Source organism: Megascapheus bottae, chromosome 7, assembly GCF_031878675.1.
Source record: "Megascapheus bottae isolate mThoBot1 chromosome 7, mThoBot2.hap1, whole genome shotgun sequence".
Taxonomy (NCBI): Eukaryota; Metazoa; Chordata; class Mammalia; order Rodentia; family Geomyidae; genus Megascapheus; species Megascapheus bottae.
Window position 1 is genome coordinate 67,064,774 of NC_143515.1, and position 23,274 is coordinate 67,088,047.

The 23,274-nt window shown below is 40.6% G+C and overlaps 2 protein-coding genes and 1 pseudogene across 2 annotated transcripts in view; 2 read left to right on the forward strand and 1 right to left on the reverse strand.

Annotated features, from left to right (window-relative positions):
• Hadhb (hydroxyacyl-CoA dehydrogenase trifunctional multienzyme complex subunit beta) overlaps positions 1 to 13,017 on the reverse strand; it is a 37,458-nt gene extending 24,441 nt beyond the window's left edge. Inside the window, exons 1-4 of the mRNA XM_090337339.1 lie at positions 12,911 to 13,017; positions 8,667 to 8,741; positions 8,538 to 8,582; positions 2,189 to 2,288 (exon numbers count right to left, since the gene is read on the reverse strand). Of these exons, the coding sequence (XP_090193465.1) occupies positions 2,189 to 2,288; positions 8,538 to 8,582; positions 8,667 to 8,733 (212 nt within the window). The 5' untranslated portion in view covers positions 8,734 to 8,741; positions 12,911 to 13,017. The remainder of the gene's footprint in view (positions 1 to 2,188; positions 2,289 to 8,537; positions 8,583 to 8,666; positions 8,742 to 12,910) is intronic.
• LOC150061003 (large ribosomal subunit protein eL6 pseudogene) lies at positions 5,958 to 6,481 on the forward strand (annotated as a pseudogene).
• Positions 13,018 to 13,123: 106 nt separating the features above from the next.
• The window catches only part of Hadha (hydroxyacyl-CoA dehydrogenase trifunctional multienzyme complex subunit alpha), a 38,042-nt gene continuing 27,891 nt past the window's right edge, over positions 13,124 to 23,274 (forward strand). The window contains exons 1-4 of the mRNA XM_090337337.1: positions 13,124 to 13,383; positions 19,031 to 19,072; positions 19,165 to 19,235; positions 21,034 to 21,167. Of these exons, the coding sequence (XP_090193463.1) occupies positions 13,317 to 13,383; positions 19,031 to 19,072; positions 19,165 to 19,235; positions 21,034 to 21,167 (314 nt within the window). The 5' untranslated portion in view covers positions 13,124 to 13,316. The remainder of the gene's footprint in view (positions 13,384 to 19,030; positions 19,073 to 19,164; positions 19,236 to 21,033; positions 21,168 to 23,274) is intronic.

Genomic DNA, 23,274 nt, shown 5'->3' on the forward strand with positions numbered 1-23,274 from the left:
AGTTTTAACAGTTCAAAACAATAATATCGATAATCCTTAAAAACCTGGCACTGAGAATCTAACAAAAATGATGGCCTACTTTATGTTATGCAGCATGGCATGTGGAATATTCCTTAAAATTAAATCACATCTTTTGAGCATTTTTTGGTTAAATTTCTAAAAGCACACTATTTTGTATTGCCTAAAAGGAGAGAAGAGATACATTAACACTGTGTGTATATATGTGTGTATATACATGTGCATGCTGGTAGCAAGGCTTGAATTCAAGGCCTTGAGCCCTCCCTTTGCTTTTTTGCTCGCGACTAGTGCTCTACCACTTGAATCATACCTTCGGTCATAAATTAACTCCTTTAAAGAAACATTATCATGGGCTGGGAGTTTGGCCTAGTGGTAGAGTGCTTGTCTAGCATGCACGAAGACCTGGGTTTGATTCCTTGGTACCACATACATAGAAAAAAGCCAGAAGTGGTGCTGAGGCTGAAGTGGTAGAGCTCTAGCCTTGAGAAAGTCCAAGGACAAGCCCAGGACTGGCCAAAAAAAAAAAAGAAACATTGTCTTACATAGCCTCTATTAACTTATTAAAACTAAGAAAATAACCCAGCACAATACTATTCATTAGGCGACTAATTTTATTTGGATAGCACCAGTTTTTCCACTAGTACCTTTTTCTGATCTAGGGGCTAATCCAGAATATACCAAGTTGCACTTAGTTATGACCCCTCAGCTTCTTTTACACTGTAGTCGCGTTTCAACCTTTCCTGTGTGTGTGTGTGTGTGTGTGTGTGTGTGTGTGTGTGTGACGGACACTTCTCAAGGCCTGGGTTATGGATTTTGTGAAAGAACATCACAGAGGTCAAGTATTCTTCTCACTACTTCATTTCAACAGGTACATGACATTAAGATGATTAATTACAGGTGACGTTCACTAGATCACTTGGTGCATCTGGTGCCTGCCAGTTTTCTCTGCTATAAGGCTATTATTTTTCCCTCTCTATGAACTTATTAAAAGTGAGGGCCAGAAGTGTAGCCTAGTGGTGGAGTGCTTACTTCTTATGCACAAAGTCCTGCATTTAATTTCTCAGTAACACACACATAGAAACAGCTGGAAGTGGTGCTGTGGCTCAAGCAGCAGAGCACTAGCCTTGAGAAAAAGTGTCCAAGGACAGGCCGGGAGTTTGGACTAGTGGTAGAGTGCTCGCCTAGCATGCATGAAGCCCTAGGTTCGATTCCCAATACCACATACATAGAAAAAGCCAGAAATGGTGCTATGGCTCAAATGGCAGAGTGCTAGCCTTGAGAAAAATAGTCTAAGGACAGTGCCCAAGCCCTGAATTCAAGCCCCAGGACTGGGAAAAAAAAAAAAGTGTCCCAGGACAGTGTCCTGGCCGAGTTCAAGCTACACAATTGCCCCTGCCCCCGCCAAAAAAAAAAAAAAAAGTAAAGAAAAAAAAAGGAAAGTGAGGCTGAAGGGCAAAGGTAGGGCGGTAGCACTTTAGCTGAAGAGCTAAGGGACAAAACCCAGGCCCAAGGATAGGGTGGTAGACTTGAGCTGAAGAGCTCAGGGACAGCTCCCAGGCCCAGAGTTCAAGCCCCATGACCCACAATAGAAGAAAGGAAGGAAGGAAAGGAAAGAAAAAAAAAAAAGTGAATCACTAATTCCAGTCTATTCTTTTTTTTTTTTTTTTTTTTTTTTGCCAGTCCTGGGCTTGAGCTCAGGGCCTGAGCACTGGCCTTGGACTTTCTCAAGGCTAGAGCTCTACCACTTGAGCCTCAGCACCACTTCTGGCTTTTTTCTATGTATGTGGTACCGAGGAATCGAACCCGGGTCTTCATGCATGCTAGGCAAGCACTTTAACCACTAGGCCAAACTCCCGGCCTCCAGTCTATTCTTAAGGGTAGCATTAAGCTCCACCTCTGGAAAACAATCTATCTGGACCAACACTGAATTTTCAAGCTGTTGCAAACTGAAATGATACTAGATTTGGTTAAGAGAAAAGATAAAACACAGTTTGCTCTAATATTTCACTGCTTACTTGACATATCCTATACTAATTTCTTTGAGAAACTCTCCATGTATTTGCCCACTAATGGTATTATTATCTATTGGGCTACATTTACAAAGATCACGTTAGACAGAATCTTTAAAAAAAAAAAAAAAAGTAAATTAGAAGGCTCATTTTATACTTACGAAGTGCCTGACAGCAAAAATGGTATGCGGACACCCTCCACCACCACAATATTTCTTACGTTGGGTTTAGCCAAGGTCTTCTTTGATTGGGTTTGGACAGCTTTAAAATAAAATTCGAAGAACTATTAATTAAAATACATAAAAATGAGGCATAGGTGTAGTTCAGTGTATAGCCCTCTCTACACATGTAAGGCTTTGGTTTCAATTCCAGCACCACTAAAATACATAAATAACATAGTCACATGACTTTACATTTTTGAAAGAACAGGCCTGAAGGCTGAACTCAAAGCTTTGCACTTGCAAGGTAGCAATCTTACCACTTCAATCATATCCTTGACTTTTTATATTTTTAAATTACATAATTACACAATTCAGTGTTAATTAGCACCGTCATTTATTAATCTTATTAATTGCCAGTATTAATGTTTGAACTCAGGGCTTTGTATTCTCACTTATATTTCCACTCAAGGCTGGCACTCTACCACTGATCCACAGTTCCACTCCTGACTTTTTGCTGGTTAGAAAGAAAAGAGTCTCATGGACTTTTCTGTCTGAGCTGCCTTCCTCAGATCACAGCCTCATGAGCAGCTAAGATTATAGGTATGAGCCACTGAACCCAGCACACATGTGTGGTGTGTGTGTGTGTGTGTGTGTGTGTGTGTGTGTGTGTGTGTGTGTGTGTATGTGTTCACATGCACATGTGTGCCTGCAAGTCCTGGGGCTTAAACTCAGGGGCCTGAGCTTTCTTCCTTCAAGGCTACTGCTCAACCACGTGAGCCAGAGCTATACTCCAGCCAAAGTTACACTTCTGGCTTTCTGGTGATTAATCAGAAATAAGAGTCCCATGGAGTTTCCTGCCCAGGATGGCCTTATACTCGATCCTTAGATCTCAGCTTTCTGAGTTGGTAGGACTATAAGCATGAGTTATCAGCTCAGCATCCAACTTCAATATTTTCTTAAAAAGCTAAAAATACAGGGTTTTCAAGTTTCTCAATCATATTTAAGGAACACAAAGAAGGTATGTATGCTACTAACAAAATTGTTACTATGTCCATAGTAAGTATTTGACAACCTACTACATCAAAAGCAAATTTGCCCACAAAACTTTTATATGAAGTCATAATATTTGGCTTTGTTCTCTTCATACAGCATGATATTCTTGCCTCACTCTGTAGAAATAAAGGTTAATTGGTGATGACTACCATTATTTTGCAAAAACCTAGAATTGTTCTGTTTCACACCAAAATAGCAACCTTCCCTTCTCAGACAGAGTCTTATTATAGCCTGGGCTGGCTCCCAACTGTTGAACCTCATGATGTCTCAGCCTCCTAAGTGCTAGAATTCTAAGTATGGTCACTCCCAGTTGGTTGAGTTTTGTTTGTTTTGGTAGTACTCTATCCGCTGTAGGGTTTTGAGCTTAGGGTTTACTACTTGCTTGGCAGACACTCCACCACTTGAGCCATGCCTTCAGTCTTTCTTACTTTGGCTATTTTTCAAATGCAATGTCACATTTATGCTGGACCAGTATGGACTGTAATCCTACTTACAATTCCCATGTGTCTAGGATATTATTCACCCACAATGTCCAACTTTTATTGGCTTTGACAGGTTCTTCAGAACTTTGTGCTCAGGCTGGACTCCTACTGCAATCTTTCTGACCTTCCATCCTCAGTTAGCTAGGCATGGACTAGCCCAATAAATAGACTGGCCCACTTAGTTGCTCTAAATTAAGGAAGAAAATGTTCAAATGTACATGTTTTAAAAGTAAATAATAAGCTGGGCGCGGTGGCTCACACCTGTAATCCTAGCTACTCAGAAGGCTGAGATCTGAGGATCAAGGTTCAAAGCCAACCTGGTCACAAAAGGACCTGAGAATCTTATCTCCAATTAACCTCTAGAAAATGGGAAGTGGGGCTTGGCTCAAGGGTAGGGTGGTAGCCTTGAGCCGAAGAGCTCAGGGACAGTGCCCAAGCCGAGGAGCTGAGGGACAGTGCTGAGGTCAAGTTCAAGCCCCATGACCCACCAAAAAAAAAAAACCTAAGTAATAAAATAATAAAGCCAAGCAAGGTGGCTCACGCCTGTAATCCTAGCTACTCAGGAGGCTGAGATCTAAGGATCAAGGTTCAAAGCCAGCCTTGGCACAAAAGGACCTGAGATTCTTATCGCCAATTAACTCCTAGAAAACAGAAAACGAGAAATGGGGCTTGGCTCAAGGGGGGGCAGTAGCCTTGAGCTGAAGAGCTCAGGGACAGGGCCTAGGCCCAGGCTGAGGAGTTCAAGCCCCGAGGCCCACAAAAAAGAAAAAAAGGAAATAATAATAATCTATAAAGATTTAAAACTAACATTCCTTCTATGTTTTTGCTGTGCCCAGAGGAGGGGTCCCCCCAAAGAAGACCACCAAGACACAGGCGTCCAAAATGCAAAAGCAAGGTTTATTGCGGGATACAAGCCAGGCAGGGAACTCGTCCACAGGCACTTGGCAGTGAGGCTGGGAGGAGTCGTTAATCAGGGTTTACACAGTTTTTTTAAAGGTAAAAATCACACCCATCAGGTGGTAGAGTTCTCACGCCAGCTGGGTCCCGTTCAACTGTCAGAGAGTAGTTTTATGGTTTAGCTTATGGACACCTGTGCGAACAATGGCTGACTAGGGTTCAGAAGTTCCTGTTTGTGCAGCCTCTGGGTTTACTGAAGGGGTTGGGTCTGGGGGTCTCTACACTTTCCTTCTTCTGTTTATTTTTGAGACAGTATACTATGCTTGCTTGGTTCCTTATCCCTTTCTAATTGCAGTTATAGAATGCGTAAACCCAATCATCCTTAACTTGAGGATAAACTGAGGGTTTTATTTTCCCACAAGAAAAAGACTTATTTCCCTACATTGGCACGGAACAAAGATATAAGACAAAATGTAATCTTTACAGGCAGTAGGAGAATCAAGAGAGAAACAGGGCTGGAGATGCGGCTCAATGGCAGAGCTCTCGCTTGTGACCCTGGGCTCAATCCCTTGCATTACAAAAGACAAAAAAGGAAAAAAAGGTATAATATATATATGTAATGCTTTTTAAGAATTCATTATATAAAATTTAAATACTTGATTCCTCAAATGAATTTCTTGCTTGACTTGATTCTACCTTTACTATATAAAAGTATTGTCTACTACTCTTGCAATAAGATGAACAGGCCCCTCGTCCCTTACATTGCTCACTTCAGTCTCTTTGTCTTTATTCAGGAACCCTTTCACCTGTATGGCCCCATTACATACATGTCTTACTTGTCTTTCCAGCTTACTTCACATGTCACCCTTACTAAAGCCTTCCCTAGTAGCTGTCTTACCTAAAGTTCTGGCTCTGAATGTCTAAAGCCACCTTCAGAGCAAACATGAGCCACTCCAAACAATGTAGTTTATTAATAAATAATCAGCTCTTTCCTGTCTTGCAAGATGGCAGGAGTAAAAGGCTAAGAAGCCGGACACTAAGATGAAGAAACCCATAGCCAAAAAGGCTGATGCCAATGTCAAGGTGAAGAAGAAGGCTACTACTAAGGCTAAAAAGTCCAAGAAAGTGTCCCCCTCTGCAGATGAAACTGTACTGGTCTGAGGAATTGGCAGATACTCCCGGTCTGCTATGTATTCCAGAAAAGCCATGTACAAGAGGAAATATTCAGCTGCTAATTCCAAGGTTGAAAAGAAAAAAAAGAAGATTCTTGCAACTGTCACAAAACCAGTTGGTGGTGACAAGAACGGTGGTACCCAGGTGGTTAAGCTTCCAAAAAAATGCCTACATCCTACCCCACTGAAGATGCGCCTTGGAAGCTGCTGAGCCATGCTGAGCCAGACAGCATGGGCGAAGGCTGTGGTCCAGCATCACTCCAGGGACCGTCCTCATCATCCTCACTGGGCACCACAGAGGCGAGAGTGGTTTTCTTGCAGCAGCTGGGCAGTGGCTTACTACTTGTGACTGGACCTCTGTCCCTCAATCATATTCCTCTATGTAGAACACATCAGAAATTTATTATTGCCACCTCCACAAAAATTGATATCAGCAGGATAAAAATCCCCAAACCCCTCAACTGACGAGTACTTTAAGAAGAAGCTGCAGAAGCCCAGACACTAGGAGGGCAAAATCTTTAACATAGAAAAAGAGAAAAAAAGAGGTTACAGAGCAGCTCAAGGTTGATCAGAAAGCTGTGGACTCACAAATTTTACCCAAAATCAAAGCTATTCCTCAGCTCCAAGGCTACATGAGATCTCTTTTTGCTCTCACAAACGGAATTTATCCTCACAAAATAGCGTTCTAAACCAACAAGAGCCTAATTAAATCATTTATACATTTTTTAACAAGTACTTAGACTAATTCTATAAGCCACATTAAAAATAAGATTTGTTATTCATTATGTATTGGGTAGTCACTTAAACTCTCATTCTGTCAAGCAGGAATAATACATGAGTTTCAAGAGGTTATATAGTTATAAAAGGATTGTCACCTAAAACCTGCTCAGCATGTGCCATTTCTGTCCTCAAATCAGCCAATCACATTCTTTTATCTTATCAAGTGCCTTCTTGTACCATTATCATCATCAGGGTTAACACAAATGACTTATAGGAGACATTAGTGACCCATAAAGGTTAAGTCTCGTCAGAGTTTACAGTATTGTTCAGGAGAAAAAAAAAAAAACTATTAAAGGACAACATAGAAAAGTCTAAATCTAGAGAGATGCATTCCTTGTTGGCATTAAGAAGATCAAGTCCCTTTGTGTGACTTTGAAGCAAAAGCCTGGCAAACATTTGAATTAGGGAAAAAGTGACATGAGACAGAAAGAAATTATTCATTGTTAGGCCAATAGAAATCTATATCCTACTCAGAATTAAAAGACTACAAGCTGGGCGTAGTGGCTCAGGCCTGTAATCCTAGCTACTCAGGAGGCTTAGATCTGAGGATCAAGGTTCAAAGCCAGCCTGGGCACAAAAGGACCTGAGACTCTTAATTAATCTCTAGAAAATGGGAAATGGGGCTTGGCTCAGGGGTAGGGAAGAAGCCTTGAGCTGAAGAGCTCAGGGACAGTGCCCAGGCTAGGTTCAAGCCACATGACCCACCAAAAAAAAAAAAATCAACAGGGAACATATTTGTTAACTGACAACATGAAATTTCTCTAATTGAGATTAGGAAAACAAACCTCTGAGAATATACTATGTGAAAAAAATGTAACATTACCATCTTGAAATTATACTGACATTAGTTCTCAAAGGCTTTGAGATATCTTCATAACTACATGAAGTTAACACGACTAGAATTATTATATTTTTTTCATAGCAAAGGAAATTGCAACCCAGGGATATAAGGTGACCAGTTCAAGGTCACATTGCCCAGAAAGAGGAAGAGCTAGAACAGAACAGAAGTCTTTTGAATCCTGGAAGGTATCATTTTAAAATTGTTATTATACAAGTAGAAGTATCCTGATAAAACATAATCAGGGCTGGGAATGTAGCTTAGTGGTGGAGTACTTGTCTAGTATGCATGAAGCCCTGGGTTTAATTCCCAGGTACAGAAAATGGAGGAAGTGGTGCTGTGGCTCAAGTGGTAAAGCACTAGTTTTGAACACAAAGAGGCTTAGGGAAAGAGCCCAGGGCCTGAATTTAAGCCTCAGGATTGGCAAAACAAACAAAAATCAGAACCATACAGCTATACGAAAGGTAGACAAGGAAAAATACGTTAAAAAATTTTGTCAGAGTAATTTAGAATTGACCATTGAAGGTAAGTATATTTTCCATGGTGAAGAGACTAATACAATGGATGTACTGGGGATCAAAGAGACCATATCAAATCAACACATTTCCTTACCCTTACTCCTGGCTCCTGTAGGTTTTTAAAGCTCAATATTTTTTTTTTTTTGTACTGGGTTTGAACTTATAGCCTTTTGCTTGTCAGGAAGGCATTCTACCATTTGAGTCACAGCCCCAGGCCTTCAAGTTTAATCTTCAATATCTATACAGATAGGGGCCGGGAGTTTGGCCTAGTGGTAGAGTGCTTGCCTAGCATGCACGAAGACCCGGGTTCGATTCCTCGGTACCACATACATAGAAAAAAGCCGGAAGTGGTGCTGAAGCTCAAGTGGTAGAGCTCTAGCCTTGAGAAAGTCCAAGGACAGTGCTCAGGCCCTGAGCTCAAGCCCAGGACTGGCAAAAAAAAAAAAAATATCTATACAGATAATACTGTTACTGATCAGCCACACTGGTTTTTAAAACGAAGGCAATAGTGATATCTATGTTGCTCATAAAAAGGGGAAAATTGCTTTTGGTTTTTATTAGAATTCATAAATATAGGCACTAATATTTAAAGGGAAAAAACTACTATACCTGGGGCAGCTTGTAGTAGTGAAGAACAGCTCAAAGATCTTACAGCTGGAAGACAAAAAATACCATTCAATGTCCGTGTAAAATGCTTATCAATTTAATCTTTGAACCACAAAGAAAAATTGAACTTACAAAATTTGAGAGCCCATTTTGATGTACTAGGAAGGGTCTTAAAGGTGTAAGTCAAGATGGAAGCCATTATGAAACCTAAAAAGAGAAGAACAAATTGAATCCTGGATTACCTTATCAATTTGTAGCTTATGTGCAGTGCATGATCTCTGACAATCTCATGCATGAATATTATAAAATACCAAAAAAATGCTCAATTACCCTCTACCCTTCAAATAATAATATAGCTATACTGACTTTTCTTACTAACTCAGCCACTATAAGCATCAAATCCTCACATCCTATAAAATAGGCATGCTTATCACACCTTTTGTAAAAGATGAGGAAACTGAGCCATAGAGGGTTTGTATGACTCATTCAAAGACCTACTATTGGCAGGGCCATGATTTGAACCCAGGCAATTTAGCTCCAAAGTTTAAGCCAAAGAAGCAGACTGTATAACCTCCTCATTTTAAATGCTACGCTGTCTGTACACCAGGGAATGTTAAATACTTATGTGGGAAGGAGAAGAACCATGTCAGCAATTTAATTTTGACTGGTAATAGGGGGAAAAAACTGTAGTACTATACCTGAGACTTAAAGCAAATATATGGGTAGAGGATAGGAACAGACTGTTCACAGAAAAACAAAAACAAAAACACCCCACCAGCTTTTTTTGTTTTGTTGTTTTGTTTTGTTTTTTTTTTTTTGAGACAGGGTCTTGCTATGTAGCTGAGTCCGGCCTTGAACTCATAATCTACTTGCCTCAGCCTCTCTAGTACATGTATGTGCCACCATATGCAGCTCTAAGTGACTCTTAAATATACAAAAAAGATCTTCAATTCCAGTCATAAGAGAAATGCAAGTTAAACCACAGAAATATAACTGTCAAGTTGCAAAGACTCAAAGGTTTAAGATACACTGTATGAGCAAGAGTCACTCTCATGCCCTCTCAATGGTATGAACTAGTGCAATCTCTATGCATAGCAAATATGCATAATATTTGCAAAGTAATTATCTTTTTTTTTTTGCCAGTCCTGGGGCTTGAACTCAGAGCCTGAGCATTGTCCTTGGGCTTTCTCAAGGCTAGAGCTCTACCACTTGAGCCACAGTGCCATTTCCAGCTTTTTCTATGCACATAGAACCAAGGAATTGGACCCAGGTCTTTTGTGAATGCTAGGCAAGTACTCTACCACTAGGTCAAACTCCCAGCCCCAGAAAGCATTTCTTAGCTATATTATCAAGTGGGGGAAAGCAAAGTATGAAAAGTAAGCTATCCTCATTATAGAAGAAAAATCATGCAAATTTCCTATATCAGTAGAAAATAAACCCTAGACATACAGCAATACTAAAAATTGCTATTTGAGAGAAAGAAAACTAAGAACTAGGCAACAAAGGTGGAAAGACTTGTCACTGTGCATTTATATATGTGTGTGTCTGTGTGTATAATATAAATCTCAAAACATATTCTTAAAGGAAAAATAAAAAAAAAAAACCTCTGATTTTCAATGGCTGATCTCTATCTTGATCCCAGTTATCTTGGTATACACATTCTTTCTTGTATGATTGCCTCCACAGTAAAGCCTAGTTCGATTATTTAAACAAAAGAGTATGTCAGAAGTGATAGCATAGGCGGGGAGTTTGACCTAGTGGTAGAGTGCTTGCTTAGCATGCATGAAGACCTGGGTTCAATTCCTCAGTACCACATACATAGAAAAAGTAGGATGTGATGGCTCAAGTGGTAGAGCTCTAGCCTTGAGAAAGCCCAAGGACAACGCTCAGGCCCGGAGTTCAAGCCCCAGGACTGGCAAAAATAAATAAATAAATAAGTGTGGTGGCATAGTCTGAGATTAGGCTATCAAACAATACTGCAGTTTCTGTCTTGAGCTCTGTCAGATCATATTTGTGTGGAGCCAGCTGGCAGATCACAAGCCCCATGAAGAAGTTTATGTACCGAAAAACTGCCCCTTCCTGCCAACAGCCATATGACTGAACTTGGAAGCAGGATACTTTATTGCAGGTAAGCTTCAGATGACTATGTGCCAGCCAAAATACTGATGGCAACCTCCTGAGAAATTTCAACACCAGAAAACTCCAACTAAGTCATCTCAGATTCCTGAACCTCAGAAAATGTATGAGATGGCAAAAATATATTGCTTTAATAAGATGCTAAATTTGGGTATAATTTGATGCACAGAAATATGTAATATAAAATCTCTTAGGTCATTCTTTAGAGACTATTGGTGTAGTTCTATTTAAAATACATATATACATCAGTATCTTTTACAAACATACAAATGCATTAAAAAATCCAGAACACATAGCAAAATATCAACACTATTTACCAAACATGATAGAATTGGGAGTTGTACTTATTTTCTTTAGATATTTCTGTAGTTCATGCTCCCCCCAAAAAAGAAGTACTACAGAGTTCTTGGGCAATTAATAAAAAACGTAGTCTGAAAGGAGAGAGCCAACAATAATATGAGAGAGTTGATTTTACTGTCACTTGTTAAGCTTCAAAGGCATATGAAGTGTGGAAACACAATGATAGTAAGTTCAGGCTTAAGTAGCATGAAGAAGTATCTGGGAGGAGAGGAAGGCACAGGGACCGTATAGGAAATAAAAGAAGATGGAGAATCTCCAGGAGCTTATTATAACATGAAAACACAATGTCAAGGTTATGAGAATAGACTTTAAAGCCAAAGTCTAAATCCTGTCTCAATCCTAGCTGTATAACCTTAAACAAGTTATTTAACTTTTTTGTTCCAGGACCTTCAGTAAAACATAGATCAATACTACGTAGAGTTGAGAGGATTAAATACAGGTTCCTGTTACCTAGCAAATCAGGGTTTGCAAACTACAACCCAAGTGGCAGGCTAAGAATAGGTTTTTTATTTATATTTTCTCCCTCTCTCTCTTCCTCTCTGCTTCTCTCTCTCTCTCTCTCTCTCTCTCTCTCTCTCTCTCTCTCTCTCTCTCTCTCTCTCTCTCTTCTCTCTCTCTCTCTTCCTCCTTCCCTCCCTCCCTCTCCCCCCCTCTCAGTGTTACTTGGGGTATAATAATCCAGAGTCTTGCCCATACTTGGCAAAGGCTTTACCATTGGGTAAGGGCTCTACCACTGAGCAACACCCTTGCCACAATGTTAGCCTTTAAAGAATGGTAAAGAAAACAAAACAAAGAATATACAAGACATTAAAGTGGGGCCACAAAAGTGAAACAACCTAAATAAGGGCAGTGCACAATCAAGTGCACAAGAAAGAAACATACAGGGAGTAAGCAGACTTTGAACTGTAAATTATCTTACAAGGTCAAGAATCTTTTTTTGAAATTTTTGTGTAAAGTATTTCAGCCAATGTAGAACTCACTATTAGACTTGAGTTCCAAAACAGAAAGTTCTCACCACTCTTTCCGTATTTCTCACTTCAGTCTAATTGCCTGCCATTTCGTGTGTGTGTGTGTGGCATTTCTCTTGCAGGTAGTAAACTTGATGTGTACAGCAAGTCAGATTTATATCTGAATCCTTGCTGAGCCATAGACAAGAAAATGTGTAAAACAATGTGAAGGTGCCCATGGAAGAGAATGGTTCCCCCTCATTTTCTTCGGAAACCATGAAATTTATATCTAAATCCTTCCTGTGCCACAGACAAGAAAACGATGCAAAGTGCCCGAGAGAACATTACTTTCTTCTGAAACCACTTTATTTGGAGTCCATCTTTCCAGCCACAAAAACAGCTATCATTCAATGCACAGCTCAGGATCAGATGTAAACCCAGGTTCTAGATCTAAGTCTACCACACACCACCCACTGGAAAAGGCCCTCGTTCGGCGGCTCGCCTCATTCTTCCTCGATAACGGGAGGTGAACGACTCTTCGGTCCGAAAGCGTCCCTACCGGATCACGACACCAGGCGCAGCCGTGCCTCGGCTTCTTCCTCGCCCGAGTCCCAACTGTTACAGCAGAAACCAGGGTGGACTTGTGGCGCTCTCAATGTCGACGGCCACAAGGCTCGGCACAGGGGAAACCACAAACACCCCTAACACCGCCAAGAGTGTTAGACACCCACGCCGACTGTTCGCTAACCTGAAGTGATAAGTTAGGACAGGTGACACCGCGGCTCTGGGCCACAGCTGGAACACGCAGGCCTCAGCCCCCAAACTGCGACCCTCCCAGGGAAGAGAAGTGGTCGCCGGCACCGGCGCAGCGAGGTGGGAAGGAAGTGGGATCTCCTGAAGGAAAGGCCTGCGTGGAAACCCCACTGCACCCACCTTTTTCACCTCAGGTCGTGGGTGCACAGAACCGACTCCCTCGAAGGTCCCGTCCGGAGTGACAAGACGCCCCCAGCAAGGGGCGGGTCCTGTCCAGAAAGGACCCCCTCAGCCCCGCCCACGGGCGCAGGTGGCCTCTCCGGCTGTCCGTTGCCCGCCTGACTAGAAAATGAAGCGCTCCGTCCCCTCCTCGACGGGCCTCGGCTCCCCGGGGGAGAAAGTCTCTTTTTGACCGCTTTAGATAGGAGCGACGAGTGAGGGTCAAAGGGCCGGCGACAATTCAACGGCTGGGTTTTAGTCAGGCAATGCGTCGGGCACCTGGCCGTCCAGGTTGGGGAAGGCAAAGTCCTCGCCCCGGTCGCCGCCGCAGTTAGAAGCGCTCTCTACTTTCGTCCTCGCCTGCAAGATGGTTGCCTCCCGGGCTATTGGCAGCCTTAGCCGCTTCCCTGCCTTCAAGATCCTCCGCTCCCGAGGTGAGCCTGGTTTGAAGGCATCTGAACTCTCTTGTCAGAACCAGGCAGACGTGGGACGGCCGGAAGCAGCGTCGCTCCCGCGGTGGCCTGACGCAGTCGGGTCCAGGGACCCTTTAGTGGGGGGATAACTAAACTGGGCCCCCATGTTTCCTGTGACCTCGCTTAGGGACTGTCCGCTTCTCTCACACGGTGCCCAGTCCGGCGCTCCTCACGTTTGAGTCCTTCACTTGGCGAGGGTGTCGTCGCTCTGGTGCGTTCCAGACCCTTCCTTGACGGTGGCCTTGCGCCTGACCCTGCCAGACTTCAGGGCACTTTGCTGGCGACCACAGCTGTCCCACAGCTCGTGAGGAGACGTCCACCAGCCTAGGGGAACCCGCCACTCCCTGTGTGCCCTGGCTGAGCCGTTTTTGCACTTCAGTTAGGGAGCTCAGCTTGGCGGTGCTAACAGTCAGTATAGAATATTGAAATGACAAGTCCTCCAGCTTGCTGGAAGAGACTTGAAACATACGCAGAAACCTGTATGTCAAGGAATAAAATGTTCGTTCTTAAGCACGGTATCCAATTCCCAGTCAGCCCGTATTCGCTCTTTTGTCCGTTGCCTCTTCGAACTGGCAGTGAAAGGGTAAAAGGGTGATGGGTGTGGAAAACAGCATTTTCCTTCCATACCAAATCTGTAAGGTCAAATGTGATTTTTTTTATTATTGCATGATGCATTTAATAACAATGCAATTAGGAATTTTAATTTGTGAGATGAATTCTGTCTTCCTCCTCCTGAAAAAAGTGGGTTGGAATGTTATACTAATCATAATATAACTACATTACAGAAAGGATTAAGAAAAAGGAATTCTCAGTTTGGTATAGTGGTGGAATGCTTGCCTAGCGTGCATGAAGACCCAGGTTCGATCCATGGTACCACCTACATTAAAAAAAAAAAAAAGCCAGAAGTGGTGCAGTGGCTCAAGTGGTAGAGCTCTAGCCTTGAGAAAGCCCAAGAACAGTGCCCAGGTCCTGAGTTCAAGCCCCAGGTCTGACCAAAAGAAAAAAAGAAAAAGGAATTCTCTGGTGAGGATGTGTCTTAGAGGTAGAGCACTTACCTCACATACACAAGGCCCTGGGGTTCAATCCCTGGCACCACCTAAGCAACCTATTTAGCAATAAAAGATTAGTATATAGATTATTAAAAAAAATCTTTTACTGCCTTTATATGCCTTCCCTTAGCATTTGGTTGTTTCCTTGCTGTTTATCTTTCTTCCTATTTTCCATATTTGTTATTTAATATTTCTGAAAACTCATGTATGTCTGCATTTGTCCCTGCCATAGGTAGTGAGGCATTTTTGGTAAGGTATTTACTGTCAGCCCGTGTAACACTGAAGTGATACTCAGGTCACATGTTTCCTAGTCAGTAACTATTTGTGTGACTTGGGATAAATATCTTAATCTAAATGGGATTGAGTCCTCATCTGTAAAATGAATGAGACTGGACTTTATTCACCATGAGCATGGCAGAGCAATAGAATGTGAAGCCTTAATTCTGGGTTTAAAACAGACCCTGTCTAGGCAGGGAATTTGGCCTAGTGGTAGAGTGCTTGCCTAGCATGCATAAAGACCCCAGTTCAATACTGGGTACCACATACGTAGAAAAAAAGCCAGAAGTGGTGCTGAGGCTCAAGTGGTAGATCTCTATCCTTGAGAAAGTCCAAGGACAGTTCTCAGGCCCTGAGCTCAAGCCCAGGACTGGCAAAAAAAAAAAAAATCCCTGTCTTATACCTTCTGGTGGCAGTGTGTTTTAGTAGGTATTTTCTCATTTGTAATATAGAGAATATTTTTTGTGGGGTTTAAAGAGGGTATATCTTGAATAAAAGTTTGTAGGAGTGTCATCAATATTAACTCTTGCCAGCTGTTGATGCTCATGCCTATAATCCTAGCTAATCAGGAGGCTGAGATCTGGATCACAGTTCAAAGCCAACCCCAGGCACAAAAGACCATGAGACTCTTATCTCCAAATAAGTACCAGAAAACCAGAAGTGGCACTGTGGCTTAAGTGACAGCACTAGCCTTAAGCTGAAGAGCTCAGGGATAGTGCCCAGGCCCAGTGTTCCAAGTACCATGACCAACAACAACAACAAAAAAAAATTAACTCTTCTCAGCCCTGAAGAATAATGATTTTATATAATTGAGAATTTTGTGATTTGTCCAGTTTATATTTGTAAGTAAAAAGCCTACTGCTGATTTATTTCTGTATAGAATATATATATTGACTACATATTTTGCATTATTTTCACTAATGAGAATATATCATTACAGTCACTGCTTATTTTAGTAGAAATCTATAAGCTTTGAAAAGACATACATAAAAGTGGTTATGAAATGATCTTCACACCTGGATTACCATTTTTACTTGAGAGATGGAGCTTTTACTATGAAAGTCTATTCCAAAGCACTGCCGAATGAAACTAAAAGTTTTTGAGAAATTACTATATTTTCTTAAAATTGACATGTAATTCCTTTAACACTTACCTGCTCTACAAGTACAATAATTACAAATATAGTAATGAAAAATGTATTTATTTTTGTTGGCTATGGGGCTTTAGCTGAAGCCTGGGGACAGATGTAAGGTTTACCGAAAAGAGACCACAATGTGGTTCAGGCAGAAAAGAATTTATTTGGGAGAACCAAACTGCTAAGCTGCACTCTAGAATAGGGTGTAGCATGTAGCTTTCCTGTCCAGGCTGGCTTTGAGTCATGATCCTCAGACCTTAGCGAGGATTACAGGTATAAGCTGTAGCTAGTACCAGTACCATTATTACCAGTACCCAGCTAATAATGAAAACAAGATTAAAATCAAATGTTATAATGTATCTATTTAGCAAATTCCAGATCAATCCTTACTACTGCCAAATAAGTAAATATCACAGCTTGACCATAGTATCTCTCTATTCCCATTCCTCCTAAATATAATGTCCTCGCCTAGGAAGTGGCGCAGTAACTTCTCAGGAAATAAATTAAAGGCAAATACTTCGGTGGTGATGTAGTATTTTTTAATTTGACTATTCACTTCCTAATCCCATCCCTTCTCCCAGGTTCACTTTTGAGAAAAACTGTTTATTGCTTCAATCAAAATAACATTTTCAAATTTGAAATGTGTGTTGACATAACCCAGCTCTTTGCACCGACTGTGGCTTTATAGATAACCTCTTGAGTATGAAGATGATTGGAAAGTAGGACAAAGGTTTCTCTTGCTGGCATAGTATATATGTAGGCTAAAGTTCACGCTGCCACTGGAGAATAAGCTCTCTGGTGAAGCACTGCTAAAGATGGATTCCAAAAGCAAAGTTACCTTGTACTTTGACTTGATCTAGTTGACTGTGGTTTGGAGTTATTTTATGTTTGCACAGTTACTGATTTCTGTCTCTTTTTATCTCTGTTGATTCAGAAGAGGCTTTGTCTAGGTATGTGTGGGTGTATTTAAAGCAAAGATAGGCTAATAGGCATGAGTTAAACTGACTACAATGCTAAAACTAGTATAGACTAATGAACATCAATCTTTAAGTAGCAAGTACTTAATGTAACCCAGCCAGGTATAGTGGCACATGACTGTGCTTGCAGCACCTGGCAAGTAATCTCAACGGAGGCTCCCAAACTCAGAGGCTGAGGGATTGGAGGGTCAAGTTTAAGGCACAGCCTCAGCTACATGAGATGCTCTGTCTCACAACAAATAAAATTACAATCCATGTTTGCTCTTCTTTTTTTCCTTAAGCATTTAACATATTTATTTTTCTTATCTAACTCATCCTTCCTAACATTTATTTTCACTCTATTCCCACTATAATATACTTTATCCTGATCTAGTTAAAAGTATATGCCCTATTGAATGCCAGTAGCTCACATCTGTAATCCTAGCTACTCAGAAAGTTGAGATCTGAGGACTGATGTTCAAAGCCAGTCAAAGCAGGAAAGTCCATGTGACTTTGAACTCCAATTAATCACTAAAAAGCCAGACATGCTTACACCTGTAATCCTAGCTACTCAGGAAGATGATATTTGAGAATCAAGGTTCAAAGCCAGCCCAGGCATAAAAGTACCTGAGCCTCTTATCTCCAGTTAACCTCTAGAAGAGGGAAGTGGGGCTTGGCTCAAGGGTAGGGTGGTAGCCTTGAGCTGAAGAGCTCAGGAACAGCACCCAGGCGAGTTCAAGCCCCATGACCCACCTGGAAAAAAAAAAGCCAGATATGGAGCTGGGGTTCAAGTGGTAGAGCACTAGGCTTTAGCACAAAAAATCAGGGACAGCACCCCAGCCCTGAGACCAGTACATACACACACAATATATGCCCCATCATTTCCTTTCCACTAGAATTTCCACTTTATAAATTCACATGTGTTTGTGTGTATATGTATGTTGATAAGAAGGTTTAACTCAGAGCTTCATGCAGTTTCTTAGCTTTTTTTTTCACATAGATTGGTGCTTTACCACTTGACCTTTTGGTCAAATGGAGATAAGAGTCTCATATTGGTCTGCCTGGCTGTCTTTCAACCTCAGTAATGGGTTAGAATGCTCTCCAACGTCACCTGATGAGCAAAGTAGTTGTGGTCATATTGAGTTGGTCTCTAGGTTCCCCCCTTCTTTTTCCTTTGTATTGCTGGGGATCAAAGCAAGAGCCTCAAGTATGCTAGGCCGGCAGTTTGTCCTTGTGTTAGGTCCCAGCCCTCTGCTGATCTTTATATTGTCATGATGGAGTAAACTAGTAAAATAATTAGGAGAAAGGAGAAAGGTTTTAACATCCAGAGAATAGAAATATGCTTATGGGGTACAGGATAGATGTTTTTTTAGTTAGAAATAATTAAAATAGAAAAAAGTATTATGTTTTATTTATAGTACCCACTGAGATCCCTTGTATAATTCCAGAAATCCATCCTTCCAGAAAAACACAGGAGATGTGTTTGGAAAACATATTTGGGACATATTGGGAAGTATTATTATAGATTACTTACTGTTGACTGTACTAGTTTCCTATTATTGCTATAACAAATGACTATAAATTTAGGGTTTGAAACAAATATTTAACTTGTGACAGAGGATAGAAATCCAAAATATGTTTTGTCTCAGTAAGCTAACATCCGAGATATATGTAGCTGTGTTCACTTTAGATGTCTAAGGGAAAATGCATTGTCTTAACTTTTTCTAACTTTTAGAGGCTGTCCATCTTCTTGACTTGTTGCTCATTTACTTCTGTCTTCAGCAGCTTGGGCCAGGTTATTCCTCTAATTCTCTGATTCCTTTTGCCTCTTTTTGCCCCTCTTGTTATTACATTGAGCCCACTTGGATAATCCATGATACTCTTCCTCTAATAAGGTCAACTGATTACAGCCTTAATTTCATTTGCAACATTAGTCTTTTACTCTGTGGCCTAACGTATTCACAGGTCCTATCTTTAGGGGACCATTCCTCTACCTACCTTGTTTAATATCCGAGTAATCATATGACTGATCATTAAATTGGGAAATATGTAGGAAAAGTGACAATAATGTTCTAAAGCACAATATTTTCATTTGGGAACTTACTGTAAATTTCACCTGTGCTATGTCTAACAGATATTACAAAACTTCTGTTTTACAAGACAATTAATTTTGGCATTCTCTTTTCGTATAGGTTGCATTTGCCGTAATTTTACAGGGTCTTCTGCTTTGCTAAGTAAGTTTCTTTCTTGTTGATAATCTGACATTGCTTCTTAGATTGATTTCATAATAAACTTTTTTTAATAAATAAATTTCCTTCCTTTTTAGCCAGAACCCATGTTAATTATGGAATCAAAGGGGATGTGGCAGTTATTCGGATTAACTCACCCAATTCAAAGGTACCTAACTTAAGTTTGTGCAGCTTATTTCTATAATATTTATGACTTCAGTCCTGAATGAGAAAGAAACCCAACCATGTGATGGTAATCCTATAACATGAATTTATTATTTTGATAGAATAGTTTGACAGATTGCCCAGTGAAAGCATTTTTCTGAAGCAAAGTAAGAATTGTGTAAGAATTCCTTTATATTGACTGTGTCAGATTAATATCACAAATTAAAAAGACTATCCTGTTACAATGTAAATTAAGGTGGTGATTTATTAGATAAAAACTAAGTATAAACTTTATTAATTTATTTTTGTTGGTTGTGGGGCTTGAACTCTGGGCCTTGGTGCTGTCCCTGAGGCTATCACTCTACCCCTTGAGGCACTGCGCCTCTTCCACTTTTCTAGTGGTTAGTGGGAGATAAAGTCTCACAGACTTTAGTAGTACCCGGTGGCTTTGAACCTCAATCTTCAGATCTCAGCTTTCTGAGTAGCTAGGATTACAGGCGTGAGCCACCGTCTCCTTGCATAAACTTTTTTATTTTTTTTTAAATTGAGACTCAGAGTTGGTTGACATAAACAGTACCTAGATGAAAACAGCTGACAATTAATCACAGCTTAATGGCCAGAAAAGTTATTCCCATCCCCAGGGTACATCTTAGCATCTAGTATCCAATGAATCAAGTTAATATGCTTTTTCACATTAACCTCAAGTAAAAATGATGCGTGCCATTGGAACAAAGAGAAGTTTTTGTTTTGTTTTGTTTTTTGCTAGTCCTGGGGCTTAATAAACCCAGGGCCTGGCCGCTGTCCCTGAGCTTCTTTTTGTCCAAGGCTAGCACTCTATCACTTGATTCCAGCTTTTTCTGTGTATGTGGTACTAAGGAATAGAACTCAAGGGTGTCATGCATGCTAGGCAAGCACACTACCACTAAACCACATTCCCAGCCCAAGAAGTTTCAATGCTATGAAAAACTATAATGAGGAAAAGAATCATCATACCTAGCCCAAACACAGAGATAACCAGTTTCGATTATTCATCAAGTGAAAGTCAGACTAGGTTTCTAATTTTAATTTCTTTTTTCCCTTTTTTTTTTTTTGGTTTTAGTTTTAGGTTTTTTTTTTTTTTTATTATTATTTTGGGGCTTGAACTCAAGGCCTGGATGCTGTCCCTGAGCTTTTTTGCTCTTGCTAGCACTCAACCTCTTGAGCCAGAGCTCTACTTCTAGTTTTCTGATGGCTAATTGGAGATAAGAGTATCATGGCCTTTCCTTCCCAGACTGGCTTTGAACCACAGTCATCAGATCTCAGCCTCCTGAGTAGCTAGGATTACAGGTCTGAGCCACAAGTGCCTGGCTTCATTATGTTGTTTTCTGGGTTTTTTTTTTTTTTCCCATGTCACTGATTGTAGACTTACTTATACCCTATATATGATGCAAACTCTGAGGAATGTGACTTGAATTTCCTTGTTGAATAGACACTTTGGGGTTTTATGTAGTCCAACCTGAGCTTGAGTTTACTGTCTTCTTGCTTTCATATCCCAAATACTTCGGATCCCAAGTGCATGTTACCAAACCTATTTTTTAAAAAGAAGGCAGTAATAAAAGTTGGCCAAAGCTACCTGACCAGAAAATCACTAGATTTGGGGTTTTGTTGTTGTTCTTGTTTATTTTTTCTTGCCTTTTCTTTCTTCTAGTGTATGTCTGCTAGATCAACATCATTCCCATAATCAGAATAGCATTTGATGTTGATAATGTACATTTGATTTCACTTTCAACCTCTAGATTTATCTATCCCTTTCCCCCATGCAGGTAAATACACTGAATCAAGAAGTACAATCAGAATTCCAAGAAGTAATGAATGAAATCTGGAGTAATGACCAAATCAGAAGTGCTGTCCTCATGTCATCAAAGCCAGGCTGCTTTGTTGCAGGTGCTGACATTAAGTAAGTTTTAGGAATCATAAGATGGTCTTATATCTTGACTGAGAATGTGCTTCTTAGGCCTAGCCACTACTCCTTTGAAAAGAAGTAGAAGTCAGCTCTCTCAAAGTTTGTCTTCAAAAGTTAGTTTCGACTTTCTTTGCTATCCATCTGCCAGCAGGTGGGCTGGCACAAAGAAAGATGCTGTCTTAAAAATTCTAAATAAATGAATGAAAAATAAAATTAGGATAGGGAAGGGGGGAAAACCAAGATGGGGGTGGTGGGGGTAGAGGGGAGGGTAATGGGGACCAAGACATGTGAAAAGGTATCAATATATGTGAATTAATGTACCTTCTATCTGGCAAATATCATATAACCCTTTAATTAATTACAATAAAAAAGGAAAGATTAAATATGACAATAAAATTTGTTTCTTTTTAAAAAAAAATTAGACAACAAGGATAAACTACAAAAACAATGACAAAAACATTAGTTTTCTGTTTTCAGGACATGGCATTTCTTGATTGTAAATCATTGCATGGTATCCTTTTGTAAGTGAGTGCCACTGGCTTTCAGATTGATTTAATTCAAGATGTTTATTTACATTAATCAGTTATTTCAGTTTTTCTGCATTCTGCCCCTTCTTACCTTCTTCAGGTGAGATGATTTGCAGGATCAAACCCAAAAGGCAGAGGTAGAAAATTTTTAGAAATTAGGGACCGAGAGTTTGGCCTAGTGGTAGAGGGCTTGCCTAGCATGCACAAAGACCGAGTTCGATTCTTCGGTACCGCATACATAGAAAAAAGTCAGAAGTGGTGCTATGGCTCAAGTGGTAGAGCTCTAGCCTTAAGAAAACCCAAGGACAGTGCTTAGGCCCTGAGCCCAAGCCCAGCACTGGCAAAAAAAAAATTTTTTTTGAAGTGTTTTGGTGTTGTAGATAGAATAAAGCTGATGAAATAAGAATCATGGTAAATATAGCCATTCCTTAAGGAACTTTCAAACAATTGTTAAAAGGAATTTTTGGAGCTGGGTACGGTGGCTCATGCTTGTAATTCTAACTACTCAGAAAAGCCTATGACACACTATCGCCAATGAATCAACAAATAGCTGGAAGCAGAGCTCAAGTGGTAGAGTGCTAGCCTTGAGCAAAAAAGCTCAGGGACATTTAGGCCCTGAGTTCAAACGTCAGAAGCAGCATACACACACACACACACACACACACACACACACACACACACACACACACACACACACACACACACACACACAAAGTAGGAAAAGGAGGTTATTTTTCAGGTGGTAGAATAGCAGCCTTGAACAAAAAAACTAAGGGGCAGCCAGGTGCTGGTGGCTAATTGCTATAATCCTAGCTACTTGGGCACAAAGTTCCATGAGACTCTTTATTTATTTATTTATTTATTTTTTGCCAGTCCTGGGCTTGAGCGCAGGGCCTGAGCACTGTCCTTGGACTTTCTCAAGGCTAGAGCTCTACCACTTGAGCCTCAGCACCACTTCGGGCTTTTTTCTATGTATGTGGTACCGAGGAATCGAACCCGGGTCTTTATTCATGCCAGGCAAGCACTTTAACCACTAGGCCAAACTCCCGGCCCTCCATGAGACTCTTATCTCCAATTAACCACCAGAAAACCGGAAGTGGCACTGTGGCTCAAGTGGTAGAGTGCTAGCCTTGAGCTGAAGAGCTCAGGGACAGTGCCCAAACCCAGAGCCAGGGGGGAAAAAAAAACAACAACAAAAAAAAACCCTAAAGGACAGCACTCAAGTCTTATATTCAAACACATACACATACACACACACGAAGGAAGATATGCACACAAAATAAAAGGATGAGAAGGATGAGATTAGCTAGACTATATTATTAATGTGTGAAAATGTAACAGTAAACCCCCCCTCCCATATAACTAATGCAAACTTATTAAAAAAGTAATGCAATGATTTTATATGTATAGTATATACATAGTCATTTATTTAAACTGTATTAGTTATTTTCCCGGGGCTTGAATTCAGTGTCTAGGCGTTGTCTCTGAGGTTTTCTTAATAGCTGAAGACTAGAGCTTTAGCACTTGAACCACAGCTCTTTTTCTGGTATTTTTGGTGATTAATTGAAGATAAG